The sequence below is a fragment of the Eleutherodactylus coqui genome, chromosome 5, assembly GCF_035609145.1.
Source record: "Eleutherodactylus coqui strain aEleCoq1 chromosome 5, aEleCoq1.hap1, whole genome shotgun sequence".
NCBI lineage: Eukaryota > Metazoa > Chordata > Amphibia > Anura > Eleutherodactylidae > Eleutherodactylus > Eleutherodactylus coqui.
The window spans coordinates 118287688-118300767 of record NC_089841.1 but is presented as its reverse complement, the minus strand read 5'-3'; the positions used below and the strand labels follow the sequence as shown (position 1 = coordinate 118300767).

Below are 13080 nucleotides of genomic sequence, written 5' to 3'. Positions count from 1 at the left end.
ACAGTCACCAATTGTAACAATAGGTGATACAGTACCTTTAACTAACTTGGTTCTATAGATCACACTTATAGTGTGTGTAGTATAGATTGGTAAACTATTCTGGTCTCTTTTATTATAATGTGTGTCATTCTTGTGATGAAGTATTTTGTATTACTTGCACTAATCTGCAGGATCACCACAATTACATGCAAACTCATTCTTATGCCTAGCCAGGCAGAATTGGCTTTTTGCTAAGTAAAGCACTTCTCTTTTCTAAATCTTCATTTTCAAGGGTCAAATATGTCACTCTATCAGAAAGCTATTATAAAGAACCGATTACTTAGCTGCTCTGCAATGATTTCCATAAAGACCCAAGTACCAAAGAATTAACTTCTTCAATTGATAAACCCTTTTTTTTTTTTAGTGGTCTGTATAATTCTCCCAATGATCGCACAAAGTCACCAAAGTTCCCCAGCCCTCGACGACGTAATCAGTCCGGGAGTGAGAATGAGTCGGGGCAGCCCATCAGGAGGCAAGTAGCAGCTTTATATTTTCTCACATCTGTATTGTATTTATAGGATGTAGGACAACACTAGCTAAAAGCCATACATGTAGACTGCTGCCACTCTACAAGAGTACCTCGTGATCATAAATCTGGAGACCAATGGTGAATGTCTATATTAGATTACATAAAAGCAGTGTTAGGTAATATTACTGAGCTGCATTTCAGTGTTCTGCTATATAAACTAACTGCATTAGTTTTATAGCAGACAGCAGCCAAACGATAACATTTATTTGGATTTCCTTGGTCACAGAGCAAAACCTATACACTGTCCTACCAAACATAATTGGACTCCTGCGCAAGAATCATAAGTAGTAGTCATTTACCCATTTTAATACTTAGTAGGTCATCCCTTTGGCCTTAATGGCATTGGATACTGTCCGTGGCTTACTTTCTACTAATCCACTACACAAAAGTAATATCAGCACTGCTTCAATGCCTTAGCCATTTACCTATTCTGGAGTTACTGAGGTTTGTAAATTCTGGTGGTGCTCAGCAAACACAGTTCATGGTAAAAGTTTTCAACACATCCAGAAGAATAATTTTGCAGCACTCACCAGTACTTAAAATTTGCAGTTACTTTATTCCATTAGTGGGAACAGAGACAGACAGGTGTAATAGATGAGAACTGTTTCACAATAGTCCAAGCTTCCTCAAAACTGTAAGCATAAGTCCTGAGGAAGCATAGACGATCGCGAAACAGCTGTCATCTGTTACACCTGTCTATCTCTCTTCACACTAAGCAATGGAATGAAGTAACCAATAATTTTAAGTACTGGTGAGTGCTGCAAAATTATTCTTTCGGATGTGTTGAATACTATCTACTGAGATCTGATACACTTCAGCTGATCTTTCCCTCCATTCATCCTGCAAACATGTCGAGTTCTTTCAATGAAGATGGACACTGTTCATATTTCCTGAGCCAACATTTCCATGTTCAGTAGGGTTCGGGTTGGGCTGTGTGCAGCCAGTCCAATCGTAGAACGTCCATATCCTCAAATCAACATGAAACAGCGCTGGATTTGTAAGAAGACGTGTTGTCTTGTTGGACGTATTGCTGACCATTCCCAGAGTATTACCACATTGTCAGCAGCACATTATTGTCTAGAATATCAAGGTGCACTTCCATGTTCATGGTTCTCGTCACTAAAACCAATGGACCAAGATCATGTCACATTAAACATCCCCAGAGTATAACAGACCCACCGCCATACTTAACTGTTTGCACAACACACTCAGGCAAAAGATATTCCCGAGGCAGCCCCCACACCCAGGTACATCCATCTGATTTGAGGATGGAGTAGTATGATTCATCATTTGTCACTCCATAGAACATTATTCCATTGTTCAATTGTCCAATGACGACGCTTCTTGCACCTTGCTTCTTGTAAATGTGCCAATGCATCATCTTTGAGAGAACTCCCCAGAAATTTGCAGATTGAATGGAAGGAAATACCAGCTGAAGTGTATCAGACATTAGTAGAAAGTACGCTACAAAGGGTATCTAATGTCAAAAAAACCAAAGGAGACCCCACTAAGTTTGTAACATATGGTAATCAATACCATTTTTGATTCTTGCTTTGCCCAATTACTTTCGGTAGGCTAGTGTATCTGCACCTTTCATTTAACACTAATAACTTCATTTCCAGTCTGTTTCAAAATATATACCAGGCAAATCTGGAATATCTCATATACCTCCTTCCTTACCTTGAAGGTGATGAGGGCTTGCATATGAGATGATGATCTTGGTCCTGCCATGGTTAGTAAAGCACAGAGAGGTGGGAGAGAGAACTTCACTCTTTCAAGTAAAACACTGTTCTTTAGTGTTTCCCAAATATACATTTTAACCTCTTTAGTGGCATGCCCGGAAAATCTCCGGAGCTTGCTGCACTGACCATGCAGTTAAACCCTGGAAGATTTCAGTGGACAGCTCTAGTGCTGAAATGTGCAGAGCACTGAGCTGTCATCTGAAATCTTCCAGGGTCTTTACTGCATACTCAGTGCATCAAGCCCCGGAGATTTCCATGCCATACTACTAACTGTCAAAGTAGTACAGTACTTTCAAATACTTGCAAAATTAAATTGCATTGTTGACTTATTTAAAAAACCTGCCCTGTGAGGCATGACATGGTAATAATAAACTTGCTACTGAAGGGGTTAAAGGGGTTATCCCATGAAAGCAATTTATAAATATCCACAGGATAGGTGATAAGTGATCGATTGCTGGGGGTATTATAATTATGTTGCAGTGTGTCTACATATGTGTTTATAATTCTAAATGATATCCTATACAGGAAAGCACAGAACAGCGGTGAGGATTCTGATCTCAAGCACAGAAGGAGGTGCGTGCACTGAAAAGCTCATGCCGGGCTGACATTTGCATTGTGTTGCTCACATTATATATGATAAGCATTGTTTTAACCTCACATAAAGGTATAAGTATAGCGTATACTCTGAAAAAGATATCTCCATCAAGATTATATCTGGAGGCTGAGTTGACAGCTGCCACACCACGAGCTAGCAGACCTTCATAGCCAACAATAACAGATTGCCCTGAAGTATTGTTCAACCATAAGTACTTGATGTGCGATGGCACACGTAGTCTATATAGTTTCGGTTCATGAAGTGACAGGCACACTGACATGTATAGCGCCACCGTACGTCACTGTATTACTGATATATTCTCCCCTAGAAGCACTGATGTGATATGGTAGCACCTTGTTCGGATGGATTCTATATGAATATGGCATATAGAGGTATAATTTGGGCCCGTACATTTCTGTAGGTGCCATATTATATCTCTATACAACTTTGAGACTGTACAGAGCCATACAATAGCGTGTTCATAAATCCCGGTGCTGAGAATTTGCTCTTACTGGTTTTAACTACATTTCTTTATTGCTATCCTGTTGTCCAATTCTTCAGGTCACGATCACGCTGTAATACCAGTAGTGGCAGCGAGTCTGAAAACTGCAACAGGGAACATCGCAAAAAACGAAACAGGTAATCATTCAGTAACTCGTGACAACTCCATTAGCAGTGATTAATACAACTTGCTCTCTGAATTAATCATTATAACTAAAATGTGTCTACTTTGTTTGTTTAATGTGTTTTACATTCACCAAAGCTTTTGTAACATTTTTATAGGACAACAATGAAATATTTATACATTAATATCTATATATAATATGTTTATAATATAGGGACCACTTAAATATCACATTGGATCTTGATGAAGGAGAGGTCTAAGTTTACTTTCACATTTCTAGTCTGTGAAGACAACAGGGTGGCAATGGCGGTCCTTCCAATTCTGATGTTTTCTGGTGAATGCCAATTAAACTGCATGGTGGTGGGCTGTGAGCATGGGGTCTCACTTCAGAACATTGGGCCATCATGTAGTCTATTTCTGACAGACTGGTCAGAAAACTGCCGACCAATAGTCCTCTGGAGGTTATTTTGTAGGACTCTGGCAGCGTTCCTGCTGTTCCTTCTTGCACAAAAGAGTAGATACCAGTCCTGATGCTGGTGGTTGTCCTTCCACGGGCCTGTCCAGATCTGCTCTTGTAACAGTCTGTGTCCTGGTATCTGCTCCATGCTCTTGAGACTGTGCTGGAAGACACCGCAAACCTTCTTCTGATGGCAAGTATGGATATGCCATCCTGGAGGAACAGGATTGCCTTTGCGATGTGGTTGAGAAGTAGAAATACAGGGTGTCCCAAAAAAATGTATACACACTTCAATTGTGATTATGTAGGCTCTTTTTTTATTATCCAGATTTAATTATGTTGGCAATATGTATACCATTTTTACCATTTCAACTGTTGGAACAACATGCAATTTTTTTATGCACATGTGAATCAGAAACGCATCACAATCGCAGAAAGATGGAGTGTGATGTAGGTAAAATTTTTCAGTGACCAACATTGCACTCGCCAGTGTAAATATGGCCTAACGGTGTAAGCACCCAGTGCAGCTGCCCACACCTAGCAAAGCTATGACTACTTAAATTATTTCCAAAATTGTGTGACCATGGGTGGGCATGGTCTGGCTGTTTGGGACTACCCACACCATGTCCTTTCAAACTTAATTTTATCTATTTAACAAAAATACGGCACCAGAAGAACCTTAGTACATAAATACAGTACCAGAACCAAGCTCAGTACAGAAATTAACGTAACAGAACTAGGCTCTTAAATACAGCAGCAGAAACAAGCTCATAACATAAGTACAGCAGCAGAATCAAGAACTATATATTTCTGCTCTATATGGCCAGTTTCAGATGGGCATATTTTGGTATGCTCACACGTAGCGGAAAATAGTGTGGATCTTCACACAGATCTGCATCGGACTTAAGCATTTCAATGGAAGGGTGAAATCCGCTCTAAATCGGCATTGAAATCTGCAACAATGGTGCAGATTTTGACACGAAAATGATGCCGATTTTCAATGTGAAAAATCAGCACAATTTTCCACTATGTCTAAACGTACCCTGAAAGACCCATTTTCCAGAAGAGTGTACCAGCCGAACCACAGGTCTACTGATCTAAACTCACAGAATCATAGGGTTCTATCATGCCACCCCCACCCCCCCTCCAAAAAAAAATTATACATATACAATATATATATACTGTATATGACAATTTTTATAACATGATCGTTAATCAGCTTTGGTATACCTCAAAATAATACAGACACTCGTATAATGTACTCAAATACTGGCTCTACACAGTAATAGTAATTACAGTGCAGATACCTGTTTGGAGTTGCCTGTATTTGATTTTCTTCTTTGGTAACAGACCGCTTCGGAAGCCAAGTCCTGTATCTCTGTATGCCTGTGCATGTATGTCTGTGCGTGTACACTTGCTCTACCAGCTGACGAAACAGGGGTAGGCTGGGACGGAGGGAGCAGGGGGTCACAGCGGCCAGACATTGAAGTGCAAGGGACAGGTGGCCCTAAACATTCGCCCACCCCTGTTGTTGGACAAGAATTGGTCAGAAAGGATGACAAAAGATTGTCTATCATCTGTAAAGCCATTCTCTTTGCAGGGGTTGTCTTGCTGTGGCCTCTCCAGTGCACCTGTATCACTTGCCTAAGCAGGTGAAATTGATTCACAATTGCTTATGCTTGTTAACTGGACAGATTGATATCCTTGAAGTGTAAAGGGTTATTCTGTGATGCCTGTTTCCTTAAAGGGCTTGGCCAGTTGTAAACTATTTATGCCCCATGATTAGGATAGTGGCCACGTGGTTTTGCAGATTTAATTGCAATGTTAATTAAGGCTAGTTTCACATGGGCGATTGTGATATTGCCGCAAGTAAATAGCGGCAAAATCGCAGTTTTGTTCAGGCAAGTTTTGAGTGTCAGCGATGCTTTTTCTTGTGAAAATCACACATCGCGTCTCATTTTGTCGCGTTGAAGTCAATAGGAGTTTCTAATGTTAAAAACGCATCACACGAAAATCACAAATTTGTGCGTTGCGATGGGACAAAAAGGAGACTAGATTCCATAGGGAAACATGGGCTAGAAAAAAAGGAAAAAAACGCTAAATGTAGAAAGATAGAACATGCTGTGATTTTTAAATCTCGCAACATGTGAATGAAACCATTGAAAAGCTTGGGTTTCATAATTCTGCGCTTTCACTCACTCTCGCATCACGTGAAAATCGCGTTATTGTATCGCCCATGTGACAACGGCCTAACACTGACTTTGAAACAGTCAATTTGAAGTCCGCATGATTCGTCCTTGCACAGCTGCTTCTACATGGCACTATACTCTAAAGTCTGGTCAACTTGTCCACAGGTATATTTTTGCTTTAATACTAACTTTATGACAAAAGGAGACAATGGGGTTCAAAAGGCACAACCTGAGATCAAACGCAGCTTACTGCTGACTTGTTTGTTTCACATATCTACATGACTGAAGCATATAAATATCTGCTAATAGAAGTATACAATACACATTTATTCCCTTGCAGAAATTCTAATTGACTTGCTTTCACACCTGCGCTAGGGCTCAGTTTTTTGGGGAGCAAAACTTATATATAACGGAAAAAAAATTATAGACTGTTCCGAAAAATGGAAACCTAATGGAATGGAAGTTAACGGAAGTCTTTCCATTTTTTGAAACCCATTGAAATCAATGGGGAAAAAAGTGGACCTGTTTTTTTTTTCAGTTTCTCTCCAAAAAACGGAGCAGAGAGACGGAAACCCTGAGCTGAGCCCTAATGCAGGTGTGAAAGCAGCCTACTAAAACCTGCACTAATTTGTTCATGCTCTGTAATCTTTCTCTTGTGCACCTGCCACCTTCTTATCTCTGTATAACAGTTTTATTAAGATTCCTTGCCTGCCACCTAGTGGTGCAGACAGGTAGTTTTCAGTGATACAGAATTACACTATTGTGTAGTTACATTGTTAACAGTTGCATAGAATATAATTTCACTTTTATTGTCATTTATGTCATAAGTAATTATTGCTGTATTCAACGTACAATTATGAAACCACAGTTAAAGCCATGTGCCCTAAAATAAATTCTGTTCTAGATTTGTATTATACCTGTGCAACCTATTAAATCGCTGCTTGTGGAAATAATGGTTTAGTGACCTCAGAAAACCATATGGTGCCGTCTGCTGTGCCTCTAAATGATTAGAAGGCCAGTGCCATTGTCCATTGTTTGCAGGTAGAACTTTGTCATTTTCAACAATAGCAAAGAATACCTTCCTTACCGTTCTCCTATTTTATGCTGCACTGATGGCAAATCTCTTCCACTGCCAAAAATTCTAATTTGATCTCCTAACCCTAATGATCCAGTCTATTGAAGCAGCGCCTCACCTAATCTCTGTTGTCCTCATTTACTCCTTCTCTAAAGCCTTTTCCATGCAGAGTAGTTGCGATCAATACTTGACAACGTCATGATAAATTAAATTACTTGGGGTAAGAAGATGCCAAGGAAAGCGCTCATAAACATGAAGCTAATAAGAATGTGGAAGCAGCTTTTCTTTTTGATGCTTGTGTATTGTCAGTATTAATACAGCTTGCTGGATAATGTTTGCTTGTCTGTAAGATCTCATTAAGCTCCGGATCATTCATCATGCAGAGGTAGAGAATACAATGTTTATATTAACATGGCTTTGAGTAAAACTTGACTAATTCAATGCATGATCATCTGCCAAGTTGTGTACAATTTTTATAAATAGCAATCTGAGTTACTGTGACATCAGTCCATGATCTACCAAATCACCTAACATGGCAAAGTATGCCGAAGCAGGAGGGATGGTTTTATACAGGTTAATTAAAAAATCATTTCATTTTTACAAGTGTGAACGAATAAGAAACTAGAAAGAGTCCGCCTGTGTGTCCACTCTGTCATCATCTTTATATTCCCCTTTTTGAGAGCAGCACGAGTTAGTGGCATGCACAGTGATATATCTGCTGTGTGGATCTGTGCAGTAGTTTGGGAGAAACATGCATTTATTAATGCAGACGCACAAAGAACTACAGGAAGTAGTCCTCTATATTCATAAGCTGCAGATACTACCACCCACCCCACTATACAGCTACTGACTAACTACCCTCTACCTATTACTGTGCATAGCGAGACAGCTACAAACCAGAAGTTGAAGGGCGGGGTGACTGAGGCTAGATGCAGCTGATGGATAGTAAGGACTACTTTCTGTAGTCTTGTTTCTGACTGCCTCTAATAAAAATGCAAGTTTCTTCCAAACCACTGTACAGATACACACACGTGACATATCACTGCAGTCACTAGCTTGTTCTGCTCTCAGCGAGGGCTGCAAAAAGATGGTGACAGATTCCCTTTAAATAGAATTTATTCTGCTCTAAATAGGTTCATAATTCTGCACTGGGTAATTTCTCTCTCTTTTTTAGTGGTCTGAGCTTTGCTTTTCTTGTAAAGACTTCCAGAGATCCTGCATAGATTAAGATAGCAATTGAAGTTGAGGGTGAATTTTCAGAATCCACTTTCTCTACTTCTCAGTGTTCGCTGTACTGGTGGGTGGAAGAATAGTGTAACTACTACTATACTAGTCATAGCAACTAAGAACTGAGAGGATCTGGGACCACCCAGCCTGTCTCGCAACGTCCTCATGCCAGCCGGCACCAGGATGTTGTGTGGGCTGCGCACAATGCCAATGTTAGGGCATATTGTACTGGAGGGGATGCATGGTCTGCCTGCACTGCTCTGCACTGAAAACTGCACTTATGTTTATTTTGGGTGGTCCACTCTAACAGACATTGGCTCCCCTCCTCAGTATACAAACTGTCCTTGCTCTCTGAGATGTGTTATTAAGAAGTGATTTTTGGTGTTGCAGAGGAAGGGGGTGGGGGTGTAATGATCCCTGCAACACCCTTTCTATTTTAGAAAACTGCAATTGACATAGAAGTTAAATGTATTTATGAGTGTATGTGTTTATATTGCAGGAACGTGTCTGTGTAAATGGGTGCTTGTCGATATAGGTTTGTGTGTGTGATGCTACATTGAGACTTTGATTAGCATTTACTAAGACTGCCTATCCTTTACACCAGTCTTGCGGCTCATCCTCTGGGAAAACGCTGAATGGAGGCTGGACAGAGTCTATTATAGTCAATGGAATTGTTTAGTTCCATCATAAGACAGATCTATTCCAACCAGCGATTCCGTTTTCTTTCTCCCATAATGAATTAGGAAAATGCAAATCACATATGACAATCTTAACAAGCCCCTAAACCCCTGTGCTGGGCTAATCTGCAACAAACACGTTAAGAGCAGTACACCCCTTAATAAATTTGGTGCTTCTTTGCCATTCTGTCCGCCATAAATCAAATCTACACTTGCTACGAGTAAATTTGCCAGACTGACTGTGGCCCTGAACCATCCCAGCTAATTCTGCCCACCTTTCACACCACTTTGAATGAAAATTTAAACTTTTACCTATTCTCACCACTTTGGAAATTTTGGTGCATGCTGTGTTTTTTCAATACAATTTTTTTCTGCCAAAAACCTGAAATGTTTTAATAAATTGCCGCCATTGATTTGCAGTTTCATTGCGACTTCACTGGGATTTTGTAAATCCATAGTGAACTCCGCTGTGGTTTTTGCAAAAATTAGGGCAAAACCATCATAATCGCCAGCAACATATACATAAACTGTAATAAGAAAAAAGTTGAATACACGCTGTCTGGTTATTATTTCGGTATGGCGGTATTTTAGGATTGGATATAGGTGTTATTTAAGCTGTATATATGGCAGTATTTTTCAGTTGCTATAATGTGACATTCTATCTAATGTCTATTGGTGTACTTTGTAGATGGGCTCATCTGGGGTCTGATAATTTAGGTGTTTGGTTGAATAGCCATTATCAAATATGATTATTAGATGTACCAATAACTGATATATACAGAGTTATTTTGGTCAAAGCCACAAAACCTTTTGATAACTAGCAAGTTCTTGCAGTTTTGCAGTTTTACACTATATGCTACTCAACAAGAGGTTTGGTGCTGACTGCTATGGTGAGTTGGCCCATGTATATATCATGCTTGAGCTGTATAAAAGTTTTTTCAAAAACTTTTTTCCTTCACTTTTTTATTAGATACATCTAGGTTATTATTTCTTGTGAGGCCAACAATTTTTCAAATAAAAACCATCACCCCCCCCCCCCCCTTCCTTCTCCATTATAGGTCATCTTTTACTTTCATATAGAGCTAGGAAATGTTTATTCTTTGGGTAGGATGGGGCATTCAAAAATTAGCCATGGAACTACGCAGCTGCTATGATGTGTCTCATACACAGCACATATCGAGAAGTTGAGATCTTGCTCCCATATCTCTCTATAGCACAACCAGAAACCATGTAGAGGACATTATTCAGCAGTACTGAGCAGTGTAGATGTGAATCCCACACTGGGATGAGTATAAAACACTCATTGAAAGGAGACATCTGTGTTTGTCTCTCTGGAGCAACTGCCTCCTTTGCCTTCTCATCTCTCCATAGACATCCACGGGCAGCAGCTGTAACTTGATCTCTCAGTGAGCTGATAACCTGGATTCTACTAGTGAACTGAGAGTTTGTGAACAAGTTAGTGCATGAGGCAGGTAAAAGGGGGCCTTTCTCTGTTAAAAGAGGCATTACAAAGTTTATTTTCTGTTTTCTAGTATTAATTTCTGAAATGCCTGTTAATCTTTAGACTGGCGTCACACCTGTTTGTATTTCCATCCGTCTGTTGCATCATAGGAACAGAAAACGTAAAATGATGGCAGTGCCATATCTGTCACATGGCAGTCACCAACAGCACCTGGCAGACCCTATTGACTGTAATGGAATCTGTTTGGTTTTTCCATGGTGTCCATCATTCTACCAGAAAAAATAGTCTTCATCAGAAATTCCATCATAGATGCAGTGCAAACATGTGGAAGAAAAAGTTGCATTATGCAAAAGTCATTGTTGAAGTTGTCATATAATAAGTATGTGTGTAGTCACAGTCTAAGGGCATAGGTCTTGCTCCAGCATGCTTGTCAGATACATGGCTGTAAACACAGTCATGACTTATATAAGATGTTCTACATTTACAAAACTTGAGGGGTTTGATGGTCCACTTTTTATAGAATTGAATGAACTCTTAGACAGGCCTGTTATTAGCCCTGGTGTCTGCTGCTTTATTTCACGTCTCCTTTAATCCACAGAATAATACAGCTCCAGAGAATAGAATAAAAAGCCGGTTGTATTTTGGCACAGTGTCTGAGTTCTCTTTAATCTTTCATGGTCACAGCAGGAGGTTGTCATCCTGTGTTGTAGTTGTGTGAACTCACATGTGCAATTGGGTACATTAATGTCATTATAGATTTCTGAATTGCTTGTCCCTGTGAATAAAATCCTGCTGGGTCATGTCACTTTTGTCTCGTGCTGTTATTGATGTCTACCCTGCCATTCTCCAAGTTTAACCTGGACCCCCAAATTTTGGTGTACAAGTCAAGTGTGAGAGCTGACCTTAATAAAATCTGCAAAATGCGCACAAGTAGTACAGTTCTGTATTTGTAGTCCCAATCTGATAATTTGGCTATTTTGAACGGGTTGTCCAATTGCAAACTATTAATGGCCTATCCTCAGGATAGGTCATCAATAGTGAATATAGTAGATTGGCGGGGGTCTGTCACCTGTAACCCCTAGCTATCTGCTGTTTGCCAGGTTGGCATGCTTGTGCAGTGAGTTGTTTTCTGCAGGAGGCAATCAGCTACCTACGTTCTTACTGCTGTGGGCAGGCATGGTATTGCAGGTAGAGTTCCCATCCATGTCAATGGCAACATAACCAGCAATACAAAACCTGGTCACTGCAGTAATAACAGAACAGTCTGCTTCCTTCAGAAATTAACTCAGTCATAGAATCATAGAATGGTAGAAGAATTGGAAGGGACCTCCAGGGTCATCGTCTCCAACCCCCTGCTCAATAAACCCCCTGCTCAATACAGGATCACTAAATCATCCCAGACAGATGTCTGCCCAGCCTCTGTTTGAAGACTTCCATTGAAGGAGAACTCACTACCTCCCGTGGTAACCTGTTCCACTCATTGATCACCCTCACTGTCAAAGTTTTTTCTAATATCTAATTTGTGTCTCCTCCCTTTCAGTTTCATCCCAGTGCACAAGTGCACCAGCCTGGTAAACAGCTGATCAGCAGGAGTCTCAAGCAGTGGACCCCTGCCAATCTACTATTGATGACCTATCCTGAGTATAGGCCACAAATAATTTACAACTTGAGAACCCACTATAAAGGGCTTGTCCAACTAAAAAAAAAATTCTTAAACAAGAAGCCATGTTATAAAATAACAAAATAAATCATATGCTCCCCTCTTCTTCCACTGGGGAACCCTGTGGCGGTTCCCACAATGATGTTGGTGTCTGTTGACAGCGGAGGTCACATGACTGCTGCAGCCAATCAAAAGCTACAGCATCATCACCTGTTCTCCTTGCATTAGTGGTCACATCCTTTACACTGTGATGCCAAGAGTTCCGAATGGTGCCTCTGCAGCAGTCACATGACTTCTGCTGGCAACAGAGACCAGTATTATTATAGGACCTGCTGCAATGTTTTCAGGGAGGAGAAGAAAAGTGTGAGTAGGGTGTATTTTTATAACAAGGCCACTTGTTTCCTTTTTTTTTTAGTTGGACAACCCCTTTAAGTGAATGACTACAATCTATATATCCACATACATTCATATAGACCTCTCATTATTCTGTCCTTACTGATATATAAAGCTCTATGTTGTATAAGTGGCTTGCCAGTCATATTTCAGCTATATTTACTATCAGATTGTAGATAAAATAAATACTAGTTGCTTATTTCTTAGTGTCCATTGACATCTGTTGGGAGTACACTGACCAACATCGACAATAAACGCTGCTGCATACTAATGAAACGGATATATAATACATGTTTGTATATTGCTGCATGGACGGATACTGTCTGCATATTCAGGGTCAACAAAATGCTAAGGAAATATATGTAGCGCATACTGTATATAGTTGCTGGAACATTGTCCTTGGTGTATCC

General features: G+C 40.1%; 1 protein-coding gene across 3 annotated transcripts in view; it reads left to right on the top strand.

Annotated features, from left to right (window-relative positions):
• The window catches only part of EPB41L4A (erythrocyte membrane protein band 4.1 like 4A), a 262636-nt gene that overhangs the window by 237441 nt on the left and 12115 nt on the right, over positions 1-13080 (top strand). For all 3 annotated transcript variants that reach the window (XR_010792817.1, XM_066603055.1, XM_066603054.1), the window contains 3 exons: positions 404-511; positions 2836-2883; positions 3467-3544. Coding sequence is in view for 2 of the 3 variants with exons in the window: in XM_066603055.1 (XP_066459152.1) it covers positions 404-511; positions 2836-2883; positions 3467-3544 (234 nt within the window). In the remaining variant the exon portion in view is untranslated. The remainder of the gene's footprint in view (positions 1-403; positions 512-2835; positions 2884-3466; positions 3545-13080) is intronic.